This window comes from Eurypyga helias, unplaced genomic scaffold (assembly GCF_000690775.1).
Source record: "Eurypyga helias isolate BGI_N326 unplaced genomic scaffold, ASM69077v1 scaffold6546, whole genome shotgun sequence".
Lineage (NCBI taxonomy): Eukaryota > Metazoa > Chordata > Aves > Eurypygiformes > Eurypygidae > Eurypyga > Eurypyga helias.
Window position 1 is genome coordinate 45,921 of NW_010254628.1, and position 24,686 is coordinate 70,606.

Here is a 24,686-nt window from a genome sequence, read left to right on the forward strand (position 1 = left end):
TCTCTGTGTTAGTCCTCTTTTCATTTCAGTTTCCCAGGCATCCATAATGTCGTTCCAGGCTGCAGGTATTCCTCAGGCTCCAGCTGTCTGAATTGTACGCCACCACTGTGCTGCTAAAAGGAAACAAAGAAATCATAGCTAGACTGTGCTAGTTTTGCAGAGAGGTGTTCCTCCACAGTCCCGAAGTGGGATAAGGGTTCATGGCTGTGCCATGAAAACACTCCTGTAAGTGTCCTTCCACCAAGGTCTCACTCACCTCCATTAAGTCAAGAGGCTGAGTATCACTGAGCAGAGCAGAAAGCAGGGGGAGGGAACAATGCTTCACAAGAGCTGAGGACATCCTTGATTGTCCTGAACAAAGCTGTAGTATGAGGCTGCTTTACAGATAATGAATGGAGGAAGCACTGCCACTAGATCTTCTTTAAAAAGGAAAGTAACTAAAATAAGCTTTACTGAGATCAAGTTAATGATTAAAAAAAAAAGAAAATAATGATGAATGTAGTCTTTTCATGCATTCCAAGTGACCAGGATCTATTAAGTGTTATTGTAAACTGATGGAGAAAGAATTTTAGAACATTTCTAATGTTTTTGAGGCTGTGGAAAAATAAAAGTGAAATTATTTGGAATTTTGCCTTCCACATACATTTTGCTTCTATAGCTTTTTAGAAGCTACAAAGAATTTACAGAATCAAAATAGTTTTTGCTATAGTATTTGCTACAATACACAACCATGTACCCACTGAAACTATTGTACTCGATAATGGAAGCTGGAGCTTCTTTTAAACTTTATATAACACGTTATGAAAGAGAAAAACTGCTCATGTTATTCGTAAGTATTTTAGAAAGCGGGTGGAAGCGAAACAGTAACAAAATACAACAGTCCTAGAGTTTAAACAGACCAGAACGTACAGCGGTTAACAAGGCCAATGGTAATGCCACGCTTTCATTTCTCTTTTTATATAAACAATTAATAGGCAAATGTTTACTGAAGCCCATGGAAACCATTTATACTTGCAGAATATATTCAAATTGACCAAGTGTTCAGTGTAAATCCAAACAATTCCTAAATCAGACCTCTCCAAATAGTCACTCAAGTGTAGCTCACCCGAACTGCACATCTTCATCTGCATATTAAAAATGTGACTCATAAGCATCCTAACCCACAGCATCTGTCCAAAACACATCAGAACAGCTGGAGAATTAGTCAGAACTTGGCCTTCTGCCACCACAATTTTTAGCTGTACACTGTGTCTTAGAAAGCACCTTAGTTTCTACAGTGTGAGAGGTATAATAATGAAAAATATGCCTTGGTAAGTAATAGGTAGTGGTACTGTAAGAGAACTATTTAGTGTCTAATTGTGTTGTGTCAGATACAGTAAGCCACTTCTGTTTCTTTCATCAGTCTGGGAGCTATCCATTTCTGAGTGATGACAGTTGATTTATTGAGGTAAAGACACCATTGTGTGAAAAGTTCATGTGTCTTCAGTGCAAATAATTGGGCTTCCTGTTTCAGTTTCATCACCCACAGAATGATTTGAAGCAGAATGAGAAAAAGCCGTGGAGTGATGAGTGAGCTGCCACATTGTTCTATCGAGTGCCAGAGCCTGGTCTCAAAAAATACTGCGTCTGGTGACTCTGAAACAAATACACCTCATAATTTTCTCTGCAGTTCAATTTACCTGAGATGACAGCTGATAAACCAAAGAAATAGATTTGCATTGTGGTGGACTGATCTTTATTGTTTCAGATACAGAGTTTGTCATTTTCTCTTCTGTGCAGGTGCCATACTCCGAGCTGGGTGGAAAAACTTTAGTGATGGCAGTTTATGACTTTGATCGTTTCTCCAAACATGATATCATTGGGGAATATAAGGTTGCGATGAATACAGTGGACTTTGGTCACGTCACTGAGGAGTGGAGGGATTTGCAAAGTGCAGAGAAGGAAGAGGTAAGAAAAATCAGACTTTTTTTCTTTTCCCCCAGGACACTTTTATCCTCAGCTAGAGGAACAGCCAAACTAGCAGCAGCTCCCATCTGTTATCAGCATTTTTCAGACTTACTTTGCCTGATAAATTTTTGATAATCATCTTTTCCAATACTCATTGAATGGTACATTCTCCTTCGCTAATCCAATTTTAAATCTTTTTGGTACTTCATGCAACATATTAAGAAAGTTTTCAAGAGTTTGACTTTTTCTTGAATTGATGCAGTTTGTGTACATAGAATTTGCATCTAAATTATGAGTGGTGTGCCTTTAGGCATCTTTGTGGCCTAACCCTAATCATTCTACACGTTTGCATCTCAAGGCATCTTCTCATGCATGAAGATAATGATTGGTTTTCATTGAAATACCTTACAGTTTTATTGAGCTGCTATGCAATACTATCCATTGATTAGAATGATGCATCTGTCAAAGACCTTGGAATGGCATCTCACTCAAATATTAATCACCATTTTATTTTCCTTTCTGTGCCAACATCATGTGGGTTCATTATGTACTAGGCATAGTGCTTACATGTACACAAGTCACTTTCTGGAAATATTTCATCACTAAATTGTGCATCCTGTGAGATTGTTCATACTGGCACATCCACCTTTTTGCTTATTATAAGACCATTTTGTACTCTGTTTTACATTATTTTTCCTTTTGATTGCTAGATAATATCATCCCACTCATAATAGTCACAGTGCACAGCGTGCTTCAATTCTCTGGTGGGAGAAGAAGGAATCTGAGTCTGAGTTCCTTGTTGTCTAATTTACCTAATAGGCTGCTTTGGATTCAAACCTTAGTTTCTGTGATTAAAGGGACAATCTCCAGGTGAATATTTCCTTAATACAAGTGACAAAAACCTGTCTATTAGATTTTGACTAAAAGATGTGAAAAATTCAGCAGATGCTGAGCCATGCAGCCTTCTCAGATTTTCAAAAATAGTAGATTTCAGTCTTGCCTTTTTGACTGTTTTTAAGACTGTTTGCAGGTGGCTTTCTTTTACTGCTTATTGATTTGAAAGCCACTGATGCACTGAGACTATTCTGCATGGCATTCTTTCATAGTGAGAGCATTAGCAGGGCTCTCTTGTTGCATGTGACATTGATACCCATGCTATAGGGAGCATTTTTCTTCCACTCTTAAAGCTAAAGATGAAAATGAAAAAAATAGATAAAAAGGAAGTTTGCATTTCAAGGGCAGTGTTTCTTTAAGGCCTCAGCATACCAGAAAGATAGAAATGTAACATTGGAGTGTATTAATCCTTCCAAACTTTATTAAGTATCAAATAGGACTTCTGTTGCACCACTGTGTATGATGTCATAGTGTTTCATGTTTTTCCCAGTTCAAAACACATACAATAAGCCAAATACTACACAAAGAGGTATTGAAACTTTACTTTTTTAGTATATCTTTAAGCTTTTAGAACATTAGCAATGGTATCTATCCCCTTATGCAGTGGACAGATAACACGGTATAGATTAGTGTGGGTTTCATCTGTCTTGTGGCATAGAACATTGCCTCTTGAGTTTTCTAGCTCACGTCCACAGTAAGACCTGACTCTGTCGCTTGGTGGCTTCATGAAGTTCATAACCTGTTAATACAAAACAATGATAACATTGCTTGAAATGGTATTGAGCAGTGTGAGCTACTTACAAAAACGCATTCTGACTTGGAAAGAACTTTTTATTAAAACAGAAGGAGTTAATTAAAATAAGTAATTCTTAAGGTATTTGGATATTAGAAGAGTATTACAAGAGGTTTCAACAGTTTGCAGTAGAGGCGAAATCTAGGTTGTCCCTTATTTGTGCTTTTAGAGCCCGTGTGAACTGACAGATGTCTGTTTTTACATGTGTTTGTAATTTCTCTATGCAAATATATTTGCATGGGAGTCATGTTAACTAGAAGAAACTGGCTTTTCTTAGTTCCTATTTGAGCCTCTGCTCTCACCTTTCTTCAAATTTCAGGTACTACACATGCAAAAAAAAATTGTCTTTTTTGTAAAATTTTTGGTTAGGGCTACTAATGTGTGGCTCTCTTATTTGTAGGAAGCTAGGCAATATGATCTTATGAAAACATAAAAAAATGCTTACTCCAACTCCCTAAATATTTTTTTCATTCTACAGAAGGTGTCCTGTTTCATTTTGCATCTCATAAACATGCAAGTTATCAAATAAATATGGGAAAATGTCATAGCTTAGTTAATTAAAGACTTCTTTAATCTTAGTTTTTGATACACTATTGATAGCTTTTCTACAACAGCTCCTGAGCTCACTATACAAATAAAAAGTCACCACACAGAAACCAGTTACTCGAGATGTACATAAGCCAAATATGTTTAATCCAAAAGGTCTTCACTTATTTTTGCTTTGTTATGGAACCTCTGCTTCTGTCATATATACATTGAGCCTGATTCAAAGAATTGTGTAACCCAAGAAATCTCTACCAAGAACCAAGAGAGTTACATCTGTCAGTGGTTTGGGAGCTGTGTTTTACACAAAATGTCATTCATATTTCCATATTTGACTACTGCCACGTACCTCACCATCTTTGAAGTTCTGTCCCTTGCTCCACAGCAAAGATGCCAAACAAATTCTAGTACATTTTAAGTGATAACAAATAGGGGACAGAGAGGGATAGGAGAGTCCTATCTCCATAAACCTCTTATCAGCTAACATAGCAGACATTGCAGAATTCACGGCGAATATAGCTATGACCAAGAAGTACCTGGGCTTCAGAATTACCAAATATAATCTTCTGTATATAAAAGCTAACGTGATTTATCTAGTCCAGATCTGTGGCACCAGACAAATGCTTGTATCTTGGTAGTGATCAAGAACATGATATGGCAGTCTGGCTTACTAATTGTAAGAAAACATGATAAAAATCAGATTAAAACCTAAGCAACTGGATTTCATTCAAAAAGTATGACAAATGTAATTCTGCTACTACAAAAGACCTGTGTAGTTGTAGACTATTGTGCATGTTATAATTGTGTAATTTTAATTTGTCCTTGAAAAACACATCTGTATGTAGTTTGCAGTATTTGAAGAATGACACAGCTTATTTTCTTTTTTGCCCTTACAACGTAAGTTTGTCAGTTCCAAACAACCTAGCACTAGCTAGAATTCTAAATATGTTTGCGGTTAAGTATCAGATGCCAAACTATATTTAATGTTTACATTATTACCCCAAAACAAGATGCATACCAAAGCACATCAGTGGCAATTGTCACCAGTCATTTTGAAAGAACCATCTAGGTGGCATCTGTCAAACTGAGTAGAAAAATCTTATTTTTATTTCACTTTATGTCGAATTCAGTTGCTGAACATCACAGAATATACAAGTTAATTAACACTGCAATCATAGAGGGCAAAATAATTTTATGAGCAATTACTCTTCTTCTTGGTCATAAAGCTCCACTGTACTTTCTATCCTTTTTTCTAAATGGGCTTGAAATTGATGGCAGAGGATGAAGGTTTAATGAAATATTTGAAGCTCTACCTCTCATGGCCCAGCCATTTGAATGGCATCTCTCTGACACTGCATTCTCTTCTGGGAATGTTCTTATTAATATATTTCTGTTTGCGAAGCACTTGAAGGTGCAAGGCTTTATATAACTATTTGCTATGACTGTGAGGGGGGCTTTGGGAACATACAAGTCTGTACAATGACTGCTAAATATTGGGGAAGCCACTACTGATGAGCTGCATACCTTGAATTCTTTTTCCCTGGCTGCTTTTAGCTCTGCTGTCCGTGTGAATATATGGAGATGATTTATCTAGCAGTCCTTCAGTCTCATATGTCTGAGAGCTTGGGAGGGAGAAGTGGTGGATACTGAAAGATTATTCACTTTTACCAAGCCTGACATATAATGGTTTGGGCACAGAGTGTTAAAAAAACAGATTATAGTTTACTCCTCTGTGTCATCTACCAGATGTCACTGCCATTAACTTTATCTGAGTACACACTGCATCCAATATCTGTTATCACTACAGTACAGAAGGCCAGACAGACCTCTTCTTTGATCACAGCAGTGTGAATCATATTGAGAGTCATCTTCCACATACTTCAGCTGATTTCCCTCCAGACATTGGGTTATACTGGCACTTAAACTGAAAGCCTGTTCTTGCAAACATTCCAAGGAATTTTAGGGAATATAAGGAAGAACAGAAACAATTCTTTCCCTTGAAAGCAGTGAAGCAGAGCCTCCATCCATGAGGAGAAGGATCTTCAGCCTGCCACTATCCACCACCAAGAGGTTCTGCAGACCTCTTAAAACTGGCATCAGATGAGACTCCATGCATTACCTGATTAGGCATCCACCATGGGTAGGTTACATGATGGTTGCATGCTCCTATCACCATGGGGTATGATAGGTATATTTTGGATGGAAATCTTCTGGAAAACACCAGCATGATGGGCAACAGCTTCTCTCCTATATGATGCACAATCCCAAGCAGGAGAGATGCTACAGGACTGCCTTGCAGATGGGTGAGATGCAAGAGCTCTGCAGCTGGGGAGTGAAAGGCCAGTTCTGTGAAGCTTGACACGTGCGCTCTTCATGCAGATTGTTCTTTACTTCTTCAGAAAGTAGAAGTTGAAGGAAGATACACGTCATAGAAGTTGGGAGAGTGACAAAGGTACAAATCTGTCTAACTTATTGAACCCTCAGCACTGAAACTTGAGGAGAGGACATTTTTACAAATGTCACTGTCAAATCACAGCAGCAAATCACTGTCATTTTCTGTTATATCAGAGATGGACCTAATAGACCTTTCCTTCTCTAATAATAACACTTAGTTCTTATACAGCTTTGCAGATAGCACTGTGCTTTGCAAAAGGAAGTATTATCTCAATGAAGATCCCGTCAGAATGCCAAACTTTAAATGTGAAGTCTCCTTTATTTAGCTGCAACTTATATTGGATCACTATGTTTTCTGCATGGTGTTCAAGTTTTCTCAAGTTCACTTCATCTTCCACCCAATTAAAACTTTTAAGATGTTAGATGTAAGGGGTTTTTAATTTTCAGATATGGTGGCAGTTACATACAGTAAGTGCGAAGCTGAATGTATGTTCACTCAAGTGCACAGTGTGGAAGGTAAGGGCAACAGCTGTCCTGCAGAGAAACTGAATTTGGTAGTGAAACAGGGAACAAACCAGAGGTTCTTAATGTGAGGGAGGTGGCTTAACTCTGTGAACAAGCAATCCCGATTTGAAATTCTTCAGCAGGCAATTAGTCGTTTTTCAGCTCGAAATTGAAGATGTTGAAATGTTGTGATTTTAAACGTAAAACCATCTAACTCGACTAGAGCTGCTACAGTACTCTTTCAGGCTATTAGAATTATGTAGGGTTTTGGCTTTCATACTCAAACTGATGATAATTCCACTATATTGTTGAGTATTCTCTTTCTTTACTCCCTCTGTGGAAAAGACACCTACCTTAGGAGGTCAGAGGCATTCTTGTGTTATAACAAAAAGATTGTAATTGGCTTACTTGAAATCAAAAGGGAGCTTGTCTTGATTCATCTCAGACTGTCTGGCTTTACAGATATTAAATTCAAATACCGAGGACAGTAGATAAGAAAGAGAAGTTCAGTGATAAATTCAGGCTCTGCTAGGGCCCTTCTGTTTCTGGACAGTATCCGTTTTGAGATCAGAAATACTTGTATTGCTTATTTGTCAAAAATGTACTTATTACTATTGGACTTTCAAGTGTAGAAGGGCATCTCGAGGTTAAACTGTGCTAACAGATCCTAGACGTGGTGTAAGCATGTAATCATTCATACACAAAATAATAATAATTATATTAATGTTGATTCTAGACAGGGCATATTCCTAAAGACATTGTAGAAAGTTACAAGGAAGGAATAGTGGACAATTCTCCATCTCTGCCTCCTAAAGTTATTGTGTGGGTTTTTATTGCTGAAGTACAGGATATTTTTAAATGCTTAATAGAGGAGAGAGACTAGACCAGCCAAGGAGTTCAAAAGCACCAGACTTGGATGTTAAACGTACAGTAGCATTTGGAAAGCAATGTTCTGAATCACGTTTTCATAGGCTTTTGAGAAAGATGCTGAGAGGGATCATCTTAGGGTTCTTTAAAAGGCTTAAGCAGAATTTATATCACTTAGATACTGGAAGTATTCTCCATGTACCTGCAAGTGATTCATTCATGTAGCTGATGTATCAGTGTCATTAGCATGGGTTGAAGTATATTCCAAGTGGAAGATGCTAAAGCTATGCTACAAAGAGGTCTTTTGGATGGAAGCTGCAGAAGTAATTCCAGGGAATTCAGCCATATTCATAGAGCACTCCCAGTTATAAAGCTCTGTAATCTGGGAGGGATTGCAAATGCATCTGCAGAATCAGCTGGTTGCTAAGAAAGGACCACAGAGCATGCTACATATGAAATTTTTCTGCATTCACCACCTGGACTTTTATGTACTTACTTATTTTTCTGACTATCAGCATCAGTGAATGTATTATCCATAGGCGGAAATTGCATTTCTCACTGGAATTCTAGGCAGAAGCTTTACAGTAGTCCAGGATAATATCTTATTTCCCTTTCTTCCCTGCCTTTGCAAACTGACAGTGACAAAAATCGTTATCTGATTGCTGTTACAAACCAGGATCAGGAGCTAAAGGAATCTGTGAGATGGCTGTATCAAAATACTCAATCATAAGTGTCATTAGAAGGACCTTCAAAACAGAGACCAGTGTTTTAAGTCACAAGGAAAGAGCAGCTCTCACAATGAAGATGACAGCTTTTTAACTAAAAGGTTAAGGCGTAGTATACCATTCTGGTCTCCTCGCTTTGTTGTGCCCACTCCACATAGAAGTAAAATATCTTGGTTTCCAGAAGCATCACAGAAAGATGTATTTTTGAAAAGGTTAAAGACAAAGATTTTAGGAATAGTGGTCTGAGGAAAAAAAACCCAACCAAACAAAAAAACCCCACACAAACAGATTAGTCATTTTCTTCATTTTTTTCCCTGTCAGCTCTTAAACACCAATTTAGACCATGTCAGGGATTACCATAGTAACCATTTAACCTCTTTTCAGATGCTGTTGTCTTTCAGTTTAGTTCAACAACGAGCTTAACTGGCATTTGAAGCACTTTGCATTGTACCTGTGACAGGAATTAGCACCAAATGCCCTTATTGGAGAGAAATCACAGTTAGAATCTAAAACATAATACTGTATTTTCAGCTTTTCCAGTGGTATTAGGCTTTTATTGTTTTCATGCTAATATTTTTCAGAGGTAGAGTACATCAATTTAGGAGGCATTACCAGGTCTTATTTCTAGGCTAAATAGATGACAGAGAGCAATAACTCGTCCCTAGAGTTGCCTGTTCGATTATATCATAAACCTCAGCCTTCCACCAGAGGCCAAAGAAATTCCTCACATTGGCTGATGTGCTGTTGGGGTGTTACAGGTGATGCAGCTGGGTGGTTTTGGTGCAATCAACCCTGTACTTCTTTCCTTTTTCTTTTCCATGGCCTTCGGCACCTTATTGTGTAATTGTTATCATCATAACTAGAGAAACACTCAGGACATGATGATTTAAATTAGATTCTAAAAACCTTTGGAATAGCATAGCCTTTTTCTCTTGTTCATGTCTAATTCGGTTCGGGAAGGATGATTTAAAAAAAAGGCCAAAAAAAGGCCTTTTCATAGAAATATCTGTTTCTGCATTTTAGGCATTCTTCCCTTGTAGGTTAATGGGGAACTGACATTTCCAGTTCTTAAGATCTTGCAATCTATGACATACACACTGTTCTTTTTGAAAGGCTGATTATGGTGAGTTTTTCACTTTCAATCACACAGATCAAAGCAAATACTATTATTCTTGGGTGTTCATAATTAACTCTACACCATACATGATTCGAAGAGATGAACAAGATAGATGTAAATGCTTTTCTGTACCTTATCTGAGCATGAACATTGATAATGTTGGTGCTATAGAATTAAACTTTTAACCTCTCTGTCATCTGGAATTCTAATAGTGAGGAATTTTACTCCAAAAATTATGCCACTGTCTAAGATCAAGCCATTTCTCCTCTCTCTTTCTTTCTCTCCAGACTTTAACAGCACTGACCACATAAAGGGAGAAATTCAAAATTGCTCACTGATCTCTCAGCCTCTTATTCTTCTAAGTTTTTTTTCCTTCTCTTAACTTCTACCATCGTTCTATACACCTGAATGTGTCAGTTAATAATTTAGCTGCACTTTTTAGCTTCCACAGTCTAAAGTTGCTGTTGCTTTTTAGAATCTATGTTGACCAGAGATCAAACCTCTGTGACTCACTCCACCTCCTCACTTCTCAACATATTCTCACTCTGTGTGTATGTATGCGTGCAAGATGTAGACCTGAGTACAGAGCAGAAATACATCTTTCTTTTATGATGCATCTTCTAAGATGGAAGCTTTTGTGCAGACTTTAGTAGTTTTGAGAGCAGCTTTTAATTGCATTAACTGGGACTTTTTGGTTCAGATGGGTGCCTGGATGGCTTACTCGCTAGATATATGGAATGGTGCTGTAGTTGTTCTGTCCTTTTCACTGACAAGTTTCCAGAGTAGAATTTTTATCTGAGGAGAGCTTGTGTATGGTCACTTCCAAAGAATTACTACTCCTGCTGTCTGCGTCGAGCAGAACAAAACTCACTTTGAGCTACAATCATCAGTGCACAGATTAAATTAATTTCTGATCTCCTTTTTGAACTCAGATATTGTCTGTATGTGCTTGCTGCCAGCCAAGCACTAGATGAAGAGAAATACCTGAAACTGAATCCGGTGACACGGAAGCCAAGACATTTTTCTTGAGCATTATGTCTGCAATTACAATTATAGAAATAGTGCCAAAGGCAGGAGTTTCCAAACTAGCTGTGAGAAAGAGAGTTCAAAATGGTATGTTATTGCTGCTTGATCGGCTGGGTGCATTCGCCTACAACAGAACAGAATTAGAAGTTACTGCTCCTTCCACTGTCATTGATAATGGCAACTACATTTGGGAACCTGTCTCTAGTGCCTTTTTCCACTTGTGGCTGACCTTGAGTTCAAATCTCTTCTTCTTAGATAGAGACCTTGCCGTAAATTTCTAAGTTCCTTAGATGTCCCTAGTCATTCCCTAGATGATTACCATTATGCGGGTTTTAAAACTTGCTTTTGATGCCAGCAGTATAGAACATGGCACTGCAGCTTCTCAGTGGTATGGATGGCAGTGAGCAGATAGCATCTGAGCTTCCCATTAGATCCTTTATCAATTTTAGATGCTACTTAAATTGCTTTTGGTAATCTTCACAGCAACTGGGTTATCTGGAAACCAGTTACTTTACTTTTGTTTTTCCATATCTACTTCAGTAACTGTCAAAATTAACTGGAGGATCTCTGTTGGTGAGTGGAGCTCAGGCTTCCAAACTGGCAGCAGCTCATTTTCATGTGAGTGCCCTGAGGTCTGCAGCTGACATGCCCTGTCTGTTAATGCCCAGCCCCGAATTAGATAGCGGCGGATTATGCTGAAACTGTTTTTATTCATTCAGACTTTCACGTTAATCAGTCAGGCTGAACATTAATTTTCTGTGATGTTTCAGAGCAGGCACGTTTTCCAGGAGATGTGGGTCATTTGAATTAGTTTTGATTACTCTGGTTTTTTGCTTGTACTTATTGTACAGAAAATAGGTCCAACTATTACAGTTCTGTGACACAAAGTAAGAGCTGCAGTACTTCCACAGCATTCCAGGGCATCCTGGCGTGCATCAAACATCACATAACCAGCTGGTCAAAAGAGGTGATTATCCCGCTGTATTCAGTGTTGGTGAAGCCTCACCAGTACTGTCTGCAGTTCTGGGCCCCACAATTTGGGAAGGATGTGAAAGTCCTTGAATGCATCCAGAGGAGGACATCAGCAAAGCTGGTGAAAGGGCTAGAGGGAACATCCTATGAGCAGCGACTGAGGGCTTTGGTCTTGTCTAGTTTGGAGAAAAGGAGGCTGAGGGGCGACCTCATTGCTCTGTACAGCTTCCCGAGGAGGGGACATGGAGAGAGAAGTGCTGACATCTTCTCCCCAGGATCCAGTGATAGAATGCATGGGAATGGTTCAAAGCTGCACCAGGGGAGGTTTAGACTGAACATTAGGAAGCATTTCTCTACTGAGAGGGTGGTGAAACACTGGAACAGGTTTCCTGGAGAGGTGGCCGATGTCCCAAGCCCAGCAGCGTTTAAGGGCATTTGGACAATGCCCTTAACAATATGGTTTAACTTTTGGTCAACCCCAAATTGGTCAGGCAGTTGGACAAGGTGATCATTGTAGGTCCCTTCCAACTGAAATATTCTTTCAATTCTTCATCTCTCTAACTCATGATTTCTTTTGTGTCATAGTAGATTTTCATCCCTGCATTTTCTTTTTCTCTCACTCTTAAACATTAACTTGTATATGACAATACATCAAAGCCCTCCAAAAATCCCCACCTGTAACTTCATGAGCCATCCAATGGCATGCTTCCCCATCCTCTTTTTTTTTTCAATGAAGACCAATTTGTCTCATTGCAATTTGATACTGCAGAGGATAATGTTTCTCTAGATACAGAATCAACTTTTCCTACATAGCCTTTAAATCATTTAAAATCTCTTAAAGACATGATTAGTTCTTTAGAATATGCACCAGGGGAGGTTTAGACTGAACATTAGGAAGCATTTCTCTACTGAGAGGGTGGTGAAACACTGGAACAGGTTTCCTGGAGAGGTGGCCGATGTCCCAAGCCCAGCAGCGTTTAAGGGCATTTGGACAATGCCCTTAACAATATGGTTTAACTTTTGGTCAACCCCAAATTGGTCAGGCAGTTGGACAAGGTGATCATTGTAGGTCCCTTCCAACTGAAATATTCTTTCAATTCTTCATCTCTCTAACTCATGATTTCTTTTGTGTCATAGTAGATTTTCATCCCTGCATTTTCTTTTTCTCTCACTCTTAAACATTAACTTGTATATGACAATACATCAAAGCCCTCCAAAAATCCCCACCTGTAACTTCATGAGCCATCCAATGGCATGCTTCCCCATCCTCTTTTTTTTTTCAATGAAGACCAATTTGTCTCATTGCAATTTGATACTGCAGAGGATAATGTTTCTCTAGATACAGAATCAACTTTTCCTACATAGCCTTTAAATCATTTAAAATCTCTTAAAGACATGATTAGTTCTTTAGAATATATGTCTGTGATACTAAACTATGAGTTGATTTCTTAATGGAGAACTGTGTGCTTTATTTTTATCCATCAGCCTAAAGGGAAAATTTACATTTTGCACATTTTTACAGATTTAGTGTATTGGAAGTTACAACTTTTACGTTTAAAAATATAAAATCGAAAAATTAAGATTTTCTGATACATCATAATTGTAAATGAGAACAGATTTTAATTAAGCTCTGCTAGGTTTGATTCAACAATCATATGTTCCATAATGACTTGAGAATATTGGCTTCCTGATTGGATTTCAGCTTTAGGGTCTAGAGTTGGCATCAGTTCCTGCGAGCACAAACACTGGTCACATTATGTAAGAATCTAAGGCTCTGAAACTTCCCTGTTTATATGTTCCCTACCGTGAAAACTGGCTGTTAATCAGGCTCAAGCACAATCACTACATATAAAACTGTGAATATCTTGTGTATAAACATCGGGACGGGCTCCTTATCTTTTGGTTTGTTGCCAGAAGGTACAGCCATATGAGCTCTTGCAACTAACACAGGATAAGAGTTCTTTAAATCTGATCTATTTAATTTGCATTGAGCCTAGGCTAGCTAACATTAAAAGTTTTATTCTGAAAAAATCCATTTCAAAAACTGTTGTGTTGTTTAGAAATACTACTATTTCCTATCAAATTGGGTATTTTTCTAGATGAGGAGCGGTTGTCTGTTGTTTAAAGACTCATCTATAATGTAACTCCATCTGGGAAACAGACAGCATCTAGGAGATCATAGTGTTCACTCTGAGCCAAGCTGGGAGGAAGGTGGGACAAGGAAACTCCCTTAAAAACTTGAAAGTTAGACCTTGCTTGGGTTTGGAGCAAGGAGCTAGAAACCCTCTGAGTCTCAACCCATGACATTTTGTCCTGGCTGCATAGCCATAGACTGCAAACTCTGAAAGCTCAGATTTCCTCATGGCATCCTGACTTTCAGCATTATCCTGCATGTTTTTAATGGAAGTTCACCAAAACTAAGGCACCATGATGTATTTTTATATCTAATCAGAATTCTGTGGAAATTCCACTGGAAAATTCTACTAAGACCTTACTGAGTATGGTTACAAAGAAAAGGCTGCTGACAGTAGGCCAGTATTTGTTATAGACAGCTTTGCACCTCTGCTGGAAAACCCTTAGAGGGTCTTCAAACCCAAAGAGATCACAAGTTACCGATTTTAAGACATCAGTAGATGGAGAAAATAACACATCTGTTATTGGCAGTTACTCTAACATTCCGTTAAAAATGTGTGCTTTGTTTGAATGTTACTGGATTCTACTCCAAGCCATTGATTCTTGTTATGCCCTTCCTCAGTAGATTCAAGCCATTTAATACATGATGCTTCCTCTTCTTTACAGTACTTATGCACTGTAATCAAGTCACTTCCAATCCTCCTTTCAGAAAGCTGCAGAAATTAATCTTTTATGTTTTTTACAGTCAGGATTTTTCTCCTTTTTTTCAATCAAAGTTATGACTCTGTAGTTTTTTTTTGTAGTTTTCAGTGTCTTAAAAAATATATGTACACAAGGTATATGTGCACGGTATACTTTGTATCTTTGCCAGACAGGCAAAGTCACCAGCTGCTTCTGCTCACTTCTGAGTGTTTTGCACAGCATTACAGTAGCAGTTCATGGTCTGTAGTTTATTACCCTAATTCCTCAGCAGGAGGCACTGCCTTGTAACATACATTTCCTGTTTCAGTAGATACTTAGAAACTGTCTTGGGTTGTGTTAGGATTTTTGCTTTTGGCTGTATGAAAACATACTCTGTGTGACTGGTTACAACTAAGTGTTTTAGCACTTTCTCTCTGACCAACCTGTTGCATTAATGTTTACCATTATGTTAATTCTTGTATTGCATGCTTACTTAATCAGCAGAAATGTCTTCCACCTCTATAAAAGCAGCTGTAGACGTTTAACAGAACAAAAAAGTAAATTTGCATGTTTCCTTCATCAACCAAATTTACAATCTTATCAAAGAATGAATCTGGGTTTAGTTGAAAAGACCTATTTTCCATACAACCATGTGACTTCACATTCATTATATTCCATATCCTTTAAACCATCATTAATGCAAACTTTTATGAGTTCTTCCTTTGTTTCACCTGGGTTTGATAAAAGGCAAATGGCTAATAGATACTGCCTTCATCCCATTTGACCTTTTTTGAGTAAGATGGGCATAACATTAGCAGTGTTCCAGTCTTCTGGAATTTCCCTTGTGGTCTAAGATTTATTAAAAATGAACATCATTGAGCCAGAGATCTCATGATAAGTACAGTCTTCTTTCCTAGATTTTTATAGATGACTGCAGTGACCTCTTTCTTTTTACTGAAGAGATTAATGAAATTCAGTGTGTGGTACTGATTGCTATGATGACCTTTGATGAGCTGTCTTGTCTTCCTAAAGAATGTGTTAAGACAGTTTTTCAAATTGAAATAGCCAGGGGAAGTGGAGTAATAAAAGAGGTTCTTACCAATATGTATTTATCCAAAAACTTGAATATATTTCAGTCGTTTGATAAAAATATATTTTTGAATGCTTAGTTTAAGAAGTGGATATGAGCCTAGTAAGGGTAATTCAATAGATTTCAATACACAGCACTAGCTGGAAGGAACTCAATATTGAACTGAGCACAAATATTTTACAAACTGAACTTAAAACTTAAAATGCAAGAGGTTGTAGAAAGAGTCATGTATCTGTTTCTTCAGTTCAACTGGAACCAAAAACAAAAATATTGAAATTAACTGAGAGTATTTTACGTATTTCTGATGTCTATGAAGCTGGGAAGCACTAGAGCAAGAGTGGCTCTGAGCTTTTCTAAGGGTTTTCAGCTTGCCTCTTTTCCAGCTGCATATCCTTTACTTCATCTCATATTTTTGGGAAGTTTTGATGTTCTGGAAAAATCTCCAGTATAAAAATCAGTAAAAGAGGACAACGTAAGAGAACTTTGCAAATGAAGAGCAATGATCATAGAATCATAGAATCACAGAATGGTTTGGATTGGAAGGGCCCTTAAAGCCCATCCAGTTCCACCCCCCCTGCCATGGGCAGGGACACCTTCCACTAGACCAGGTTGCTCAAAGCCTCATCCAGCCTGGCCTTGAACACTTCCAGGGACGGGGCATCCACAGCTTCTCTGGGCAACCTGTTCCAGTGTCTCACCACCCTCTCAGTGAAGAATTTCTTCCTGATATCCAATCTAAACCTCCTTGTTTTCAATTTGTACCCATTACCCCTTGTCCTGTAACTACAGACCCTTGTAAAACGTCCTCTCCCAGCATCCTTGTTGGCCCCTTCAGGTACTGGAAGGCTGCAATAAGGTCTCCCCAGAGCCTTCTCTTCTCCAGGCTGAACAAGCCTAATCTCCAGGCTGAACAAGCCCAAAATGATGGAGAAAGGGATTTCAAGTCCTTTCTGTGCTTGTAGCATAGAAACAGTGGGTGGAAATAAAAGAGGACATTGACTTGGAAGTCTTCCTTATCCTGATAAATTGCAGCTGGAGAACTGTGGAGAATAAGACTTCACCTGTTAGATGTTAACTTACATCAGCTGCTTGTGGTTTTCCAATGTCCATCTAGTTCCTTTGCAGCTTGCTCTGTAGTCCCTCCCAGGTCACCACTGTAGCTGCAGTGCAGCAAGGATCCTGACTTGTCTGTATGGTTTAGTTCTCTTTTTGTGAAAATAAAGGCATTAGCTAGTTTTGGCCCAGAACTCTTGTCACGTGCTGCCCTGGAAGCTGTGGAACATGGTAAGAAAGCTCCTGTAAATTTAATGGAAGCTAGTAGCTGAAAGAGGATAAGATACTCAAATTGTTGCCCTGCTCAGAGAAACACTTAGGCACGTGCCAGGTCCTCGTGTGTTCTCTTTCGCCTGCCAGTAGCTATCCATCAAGTTTCCACTTCTGAAATGACCACGTCATGTACTGCCTAATTGCCAGTTTTGGAGGAGGTTGCTGTGTTCTGTGGGGCTTGTGACTGGGGTCATGGAAGGGAGCTAGGGGATGCTATGAAGGCATACGGAAGCTGAACTAGTGTTGCAGCAAGCAAGAGAAGAGAGAAGGTAGGACATTGTGCATGAGAGTTAACTAGGCTGTGTTAGTGTCACTGCAAAAGGAACCATACCATGGGGCTGGGACTGGTATGAGGTGCAAGGTCTTTTTCCCTTGGTAGTTTATTTCAGAGGAAAGGGATGAAGGTAATCCACAAACTCCACTGAATTTCTCTTTGTGGTTCTGGCAGAACAAGTGGAAATATATTGTATGGCTTCACTAATGGGGATACTGAAATCACCTGATAGTCTTTCCCTGGGCTGTCAAATTTCAGCATAATTTACCAGCAGCTGAGGAGGATTGCTCATTCTCTCATGCCAATCATTCCCACCTACTGGTTTGTTTAATCTTTCATTAATTGATAATGTATGGTCATTGTAGCAAGGACTCTTCATGCCAGATTTTTAACACGCTGTCACATCCAGTGGTTCATCTTACAAGTAAGAAATCAGTGATTGATTTGATTCTTAACTACAGTTCTCTGCTGTCTACCAATCCTTTATTTTGGTGGGTTTTTTGGTGTTTGTTTGTTGGGGGTTTTTTATTTGTTTTGAGGGGGTTTTTTGATGTATGCTGTAAATTCAGTCCATAATCTAGAGTTTTGCAGCCAGTTGCTTTTGGAAACTAAGACACTTTTGGAAGTAGAAGCTACATTAACTAAGCATTAAGGTGTGTGTACTTACTACAAGAGGTGTTTTCAAATCCAGCGAGGGTACTGCACTGTGGCTTCCTTTACCCTATCATAGGAGGATAAGAGCTTTCTGTAGTGACTTCAATGCACATGTAATATTCTAATAATTATGGAAAAGCTTTGTGATTTCATTTCTCACAGTGTCTGATACCCCTCACCCCCCCTTCCCCAAAAAAATCTTTCGAATGTATTACATTTCCTCTCAGTGTTGTACTTAGACTGCTCACTAGAAGACTAGCCTTGTGACATGCTATAGTTAATAAGTTTTCCATGCTGTCAAAAGTAATAATATTAATGTGCCATTCAGTTAAATTAATTTTGTTTTGTGCACTGGCCTGCATAAACGTGAGTGACATTTAGAAATATGATCAGGCAGGAGCTGAGGAAAAGCCAAGTGGCAAAATAGAGCAAGATGCAATCATTAAAGTGGAGCAGCCAGTTGCAAGCATTTGTGGGTAGGCAAAGAGTTACAGAAAACCAGGCTATGATATTTGGGCATGTATATGTTTCTTTTAAATTCATTCCTCCCTTTCTTGTTTGCTTAAGAAATTAATTTTCTTCTTGTGTAATTAAGAACTCGGTATGTTTGGTAGCATGGTCTCTTGTTTGGAAATCAGAGTGTGTTTCTGCTAATCTTTGATTTCAAGTGCCTTCAGCCACAGCGTTTCTCATTTTGCAAGAGGCTGCTGATTGTAATGCTTTTAAACTGATGACCGTGAAGTGTCATTTTCTACTAATAATAACAGTGTTTTCTCTTTCCATTTCCTCTGCTTTTTAGAAAGCAGTAATAGAAGTGCTCTCTCTAAATAGTTAAAAATATAATGAAGAGGACTAAAAGGAGGAAGCTGACAAAACCTGACTTGTTATTTTTTAATGACATTGGCTGGTTCAAATTATTGCCCAACTTGCTTTCAAGTCTGATTTAGCATTGTGTTGGAGAATATTACATAATTAGGGCAGTTAAAAGAAATATAATCTACTCTCTTTCTCTCTATATATATTGCAATAAGAAGACTGAGATTTGTGAAGAATTTCTGTGTCAAGTAGTGCTGTTGGGGGAGGGGGAGCAGGGCAGGGGCAGGGAGTAGATTTTTATTTCCACAGAAAGTTCCTGCCAGGCCTGTTCCCTTTAAGCAAAGGTAAAAAGTAGTGCTGGCATACAGAAGTTGTATCACAAAAGAGTCAGAGTAGGACTGTAGTAGGGGAATCAGTCAAAAGGAATATGCAATTAAACCATTTCTTTTGGCTCTTCCTCACTCCTGCTTTATACCATGACTGTATCCCTACAGATACCACCTCCTGATGCCTTTAATAATTTCACTTCATTTGAAAGATTGTTCTCTGTCTGCCCTAAAACTTCTCCCTTTTAAAACTTTCCTTATGCATTTTTGCTTCTATTTCTGTTCTCTGTTCACCTAGCATCAGTCTTTCCATCTCTTCTTTAGCCTGTTGTCACTGCTAATCCCCTTTTTACAGCCTCAAAAATGAGCTCTCTGGATCTTTGCCTCAAGAACCGTATGTTTCTTCTGAGATCTCCTGCTGTAACCTATTTCACTTTGCTTTGCTTCTTAAATTACTTGTTATGTGGCTTGTAACAGAACACTTTACATTAACCGGAGCTTCCTTTTATGGCCAAGTTTACACATTTGAAGAAGGAATAACCTATGAAGACACTTCTGAAGTAACATTAGTAAAAGAAAAGGAGACATCTGATCATAGACAATCTGTACTTCCATTTTGTAAGACAAGTGGGTTATTCCTGTGAACAAAGACTCATCCTTGAATAAGGAAAATGCAGTAGGGCATTGTCTGTTCATATTTTACTGTTTTAAAACATTTTCTTCAAAAGTGCAGTAAGTACAGTCATGAAGAAGGTTATTCCTTCTCTCCAGAGGCATTTAGCCCCTATTTACTGCAAGCTGTAAAACAGCATGGCTGCTCTGCTCATGGGCAGAGAATTCTTTTAGACAGAAAAGAAATTATTCTGCTTGTCAGATTAATGATTTAGTTGTTAAAGTCCTTAAGTTTATATTGACTGGGTTTATAGTTGTTAACATTTTACAAGTCTGAAACAGCTACTTCTGTAATCAGCCTTTTGATTGAAAAGGCTAGGGAGAGCTCTCTCTCTCCTATTTTCTCTCAGTACTTTATCCCAAAAGTAGTTCATAGACTTAGGGGTACAGTGGTACTTGGTGTGCATACATATTCATGTGATAGTCTCCAAAAGTCTACAGTAATGGGCTGACACATTAGCTCCAGCTTTTCTTACTCTTTCTGGTTCTCCTTTATCTTTCCCTGCTGCACCATCTATTTCTAGCCTATTTATGCAAACTGAGTTTTTAAGAGCTTCTTGCTCACTTCCCGCTCCTTTGCCTAATTGTGGCAGAATCATCTGCATTTTCTGGGGTCATCTAGTCCCTGATTTGAAAGCATCAGAGAAAATGGTTGTCTTTTTCTTTCCTGATTGTACCTATTGCAGGTTTGTAATTTTCTGCTTTGTTCTTTAATTATGTATTTATAAAAAAAAATCAGTGCCTTTGAAGTTGGTAATGTTAAGAACAGCTGCTGTGGCAATACAATTTCAGGTTTGAAGAAAAAGGGGGAGCCCAACAAACCAGCATTTCCTTTTCCCAGTGTGATCTCTATTTGTCCTAGGGGGTGTGGAGGAGCAGTATTTTCCCAGTTGAAGATCCCAGTGTTGTGTATGGGTTGCTAATTCTGCCCACTTGCTGTGGTGGCTTAATTGAAGTTATGGCCAGTCCATGTCATCCCTTCCTGCATCCGTGTGATTCTGTTACTAGTACTGTTGCGACACCTTTGTGGATTAGTGTCTTCATGGTTTACGTGCCAAGAGAAGGAATTTGTTGGATTTGAGATCTCTGTGTGTAGACATAATACAATGGCTTCAGAACTGTCTGAAGTCCGTGGATGTGAGAAATAGGATTAGAGATTATGTCATTACGGTTTATCTGGATTTCCTGAATTTCAAAGACTCCTTGTTTAGCTTATAACCCACCTTTATGCTGTCCCTCTTTTCTCCACACTGTTTTAATACATTTCAGTTGGTGCAAAAACTATACAGTGAACATAATGAGCTTCCATTTTAAACATTAATTGGTGTAAGATTGTATTTTGGGCCTCACCCCCAAACCACATCCTCTTGAGTTTCTCTCTGTCTTATGCAAATATCCACAATCAAAACCAGGTATTGAAGCTGGACGCCTACATCATTGTGATTATATCGTTCCCCTGTGGACTATTTTGGAGTCTTAGATCCAATTAGGAAAAAGCATATGGTGCTGTGGCTCACTATTTTGGTATTGTTTTACCAAGAGAGCTGCAAGCATCAACTTTCTTATAATATCTTCCACAAAAATGTGGAGAATGTTTATATTAAGTAGATAGATATCGCTGCTAGAGATTCGCAGTGCAGATGAGAGTAATCTGCATAAATAGCATTTTTCTCTGTCGCTGATTAGGAGAGTGTACTGTCAAGGCAAAAATTATTACTGACAAATACAAGATGAAACATGAGACAGGCAGGAGCTACTTAGTCTTCTCTAAAAAATCCAAGTTCTCAACAGGACTTCAAATAGCCTTTTCTAAGATGAAGAAGTGTTAGCAGAGCTGTCTTTGTCATTTATGTTCTGCTTCATTGCATCCTCTTTAAATGTAGCGAAGTTAGGAAGTTGCTTAGACGGAGAGAGTCTTTTGATTGGTGTTTAGGCATTATACATGAATGGGTTAATGTCTATGAACCTCCCAGTTGGAAGTTTCTAACACTAACTTACAGTTTCCATCAGAGATCAAAGTAATTTAGTCACATAAATTATTTATACACAGGGCTGAAAGAAATTCATAATAACAATAAGGCACCTCCATGAGATAATCACCATAGCAGAAGCACTCATCTGTACCTCATAGCCCTGCAGGGGTTTGTAATTATCTCCTGCAAACCACACCTCTAGTGATTGCTTTTTGTTGCTTCATTGCAGCGCTGCCACTTGCAGTATTTTGCCTGACAAATTTTTTAAATTTAAAAAAATAATAATTGCAAACCGGTTTAGGAATAGAAAACTCGTGGCAGTCATGCAATGAGAAAATGTTAAAAGTACAAGAAATATTGAAGAAATGCAGTTACTACAAATTTTAATAACAACAGAAAAGTCCTAAACATTATTCTACAGGCACTTAAAGAAGTACCTATGCTTTTTCTTAAGTTACTCACTGGAATGAGCCCATCATCTGCTGCCATTTTCCATGGCTTGACAGTGATCTATGGAAAACCAGCCGTTTACATGGTGCTGGCTTCTTGTCTGTGCTTCCTGCAGTTAAAATTACATTAAAAGAGGCTAAAAATGCATTAAAAGCTCTCACAAAATTACTCTTCTGTGTAGACAATTGCAGTTTTTGCACAAAAGCAAAACATGATTACAGATGGAAAAAGGCTGGTGAGAGGTGATGGTCTCTGTGGCAGTAACTGTGTTTGTAAAGTACCTCCTCAGTTCAGAAACAGCAATCCTAACATCATTTTATGCTTTCTAAACACACTCTAGTCTCAACACGAATTAAAAAAAAAAAAATTAAACCCCAAACAAACAAAAATTAAAAAAAGAGGCAAAAATCCAAGCAAAGGAACAATTAGAAGGATGTTATTGATTTTAAAGTACTTTTCAAAATAGATGTTAAGATGGTCTGTCAATGAGATACATTTCTGAGGACTGTAAGGGAATACATATTCCCATGCTGCTACAGCCAAAGCTCCACCTAGTGAATCTAGGGCTGAGGGCAAAGCCCTTGCATGTTGGGTGATACTTGAGTACAAAGGTTGCTAAAATGGGGGACTAAAACAAGCTTTCAAACATATCCTGTTTCAGTCTTATTCAGAACCCAGTGGATCAACCAGTCTAATTTAAACCAAGTCTACCATGTAATAGAACAGCGACCGTGGAGAACACCGGGTGGCTGGGTGAGCTGTGATCATAACACAAATCAATAAGTAATTGATTTCTTCCATTCTGAACCAGCTGCAAGTGATAGATCAACTTCCCCATTAGCCTAGACAGTATGGACTGTCAGGGGAACAGAAGCGTTTTTTGCTGTCACTGTGCCATTGCAGATTGCACAGCTGAAATCAGTATTTCCATGGTCTGAATCTATGCTGGGATTTGTAACAGTATATGCAGGCAGGGAGCATAATGTACGTCCTTCTGTAGAAATGCAGTCCATGCTGTGAAAGACGTCTTATGTTATTCTAGATAGGGGTTAAAAATGTAAATTTTCTGATATTAGGATCTCTTTTTTTTTGAGCAGGGTCATAACATCATTATAGCCCTCCTGGGTCAGACAGAGGTCTGTAAGACACTGCTCCCCAGCCAGCCCCTTCCCAGCCTTAGGGATCCTAATCTACTTACTTGTTCCTTCTGCAGAAGTTGTGTCATGCCAAAATTCCTGCTCCTTTTCTTGGAATCTTTCCCATTTCTATCATATCCTTTTTGAGTTGGGGAGGACATCATAACTGCAGCAGTTTTGAAGATACTGTCACATGTGCATCTTGACAGTGCTTTTATGTAATATGTATATTATATATATGCATTTAATAACATCAGGAGCTATTTTGTTGTGTTCTCTCTAAGCATTACCTAATTATACCTAACTGTCTGTGTTCTGCAGTTTTCTGACCACTGGTGGTCACTGAGCTGATGTTTTGCAGACAACTATCTATTACAATCTCTGGGTCTCATTCCCAACTTATAATAATAAATTCAGAGCCTGTCACATTATAGGTGTTCCATTATTATTGCAGTTTCTAAGTTTTTTAAAATGAAAAGAAGCAGTAGCTACATGATGCCATTCTCAATATACACCACTCCCGTTCTTTGTTGGGAACAACAAAGAATCCCGCATCCCTAAAGAAGTCTGATACAAGCCCACACACTTTTTGATAAGGGAGGAAGGTGTAAACTCTGAAGTATAGCTGGCATATCTTCAGATGGATACACTGCAGATGCTTTTCCAAACCTGGATTAACAGTGATTGTGCGTAAGAGCTACTGGGAGAACTGCCACTGCTGCTTCTCTTAAATGACTTGGAAGCTTGAGCCCCAAGTTGGAAAGGAAAATTGTGGTTCCTTTTACATGAACGGTAAAGTCCTTAGGACACGGGCAGTTTTTTCCTCTAGGAAATACCCAGTCCATCCATGAATATGTGAGCCAGTTGCTCTCAGTAATGTTCTCCCAGCTTGCAAGGTAAGGTTCTGACTTGGCCTCTTTCCCCTTGGCTCTTTGAACCTGGTAAATTGCCATGTTGGTTTTGCCTTTGTGGTATGGGGAAAAGGTGCATAATTCCTGCAAAAATTACCTAGTGTCTTAACAAAAAGCTTGGATTCACCCCCAAAACCTTTCAACAACCAACCTTCCAATTTATTCTAACAAAACACTGCAAGCAAAGAGAGATTATCCTTGTAGAAATGTACTTTACTGCCAGAATAAATTGCTGAAACAGACATATGCCATAAGAACTACTGTCTTTGAAAGAGAAACATTGCTGTCTGAAATGCTTTATTGGACTGTTGCGTGTAACCTCATTCTTCTTGTCTCAAAAACAACTTTGTTAACCCCCTCGAGATACCATTGTGCCTGAAAGGAAGGAGAAGCAGCTTGGATCATCGTAGTGATCATTTCTAAGCAGTATTCTACTATTTTTTTTCCCCTCTCTCTTATCTG

At 38.6% G+C, this 24,686-nt stretch overlaps 1 protein-coding gene across 1 annotated transcript in view; it reads left to right on the forward strand.

The window, feature by feature from the left end:
- The window catches only part of SYT1 (synaptotagmin I), a 96,880-nt gene that overhangs the window by 19,280 nt on the left and 52,914 nt on the right, over positions 1-24,686 (forward strand). Inside the window, exon 5 of the mRNA XM_010153060.1 lies at positions 1,780-1,947. Coding sequence (XP_010151362.1) covers positions 1,780-1,947 — 168 coding nt within the window. The remainder of the gene's footprint in view (positions 1-1,779; positions 1,948-24,686) is intronic.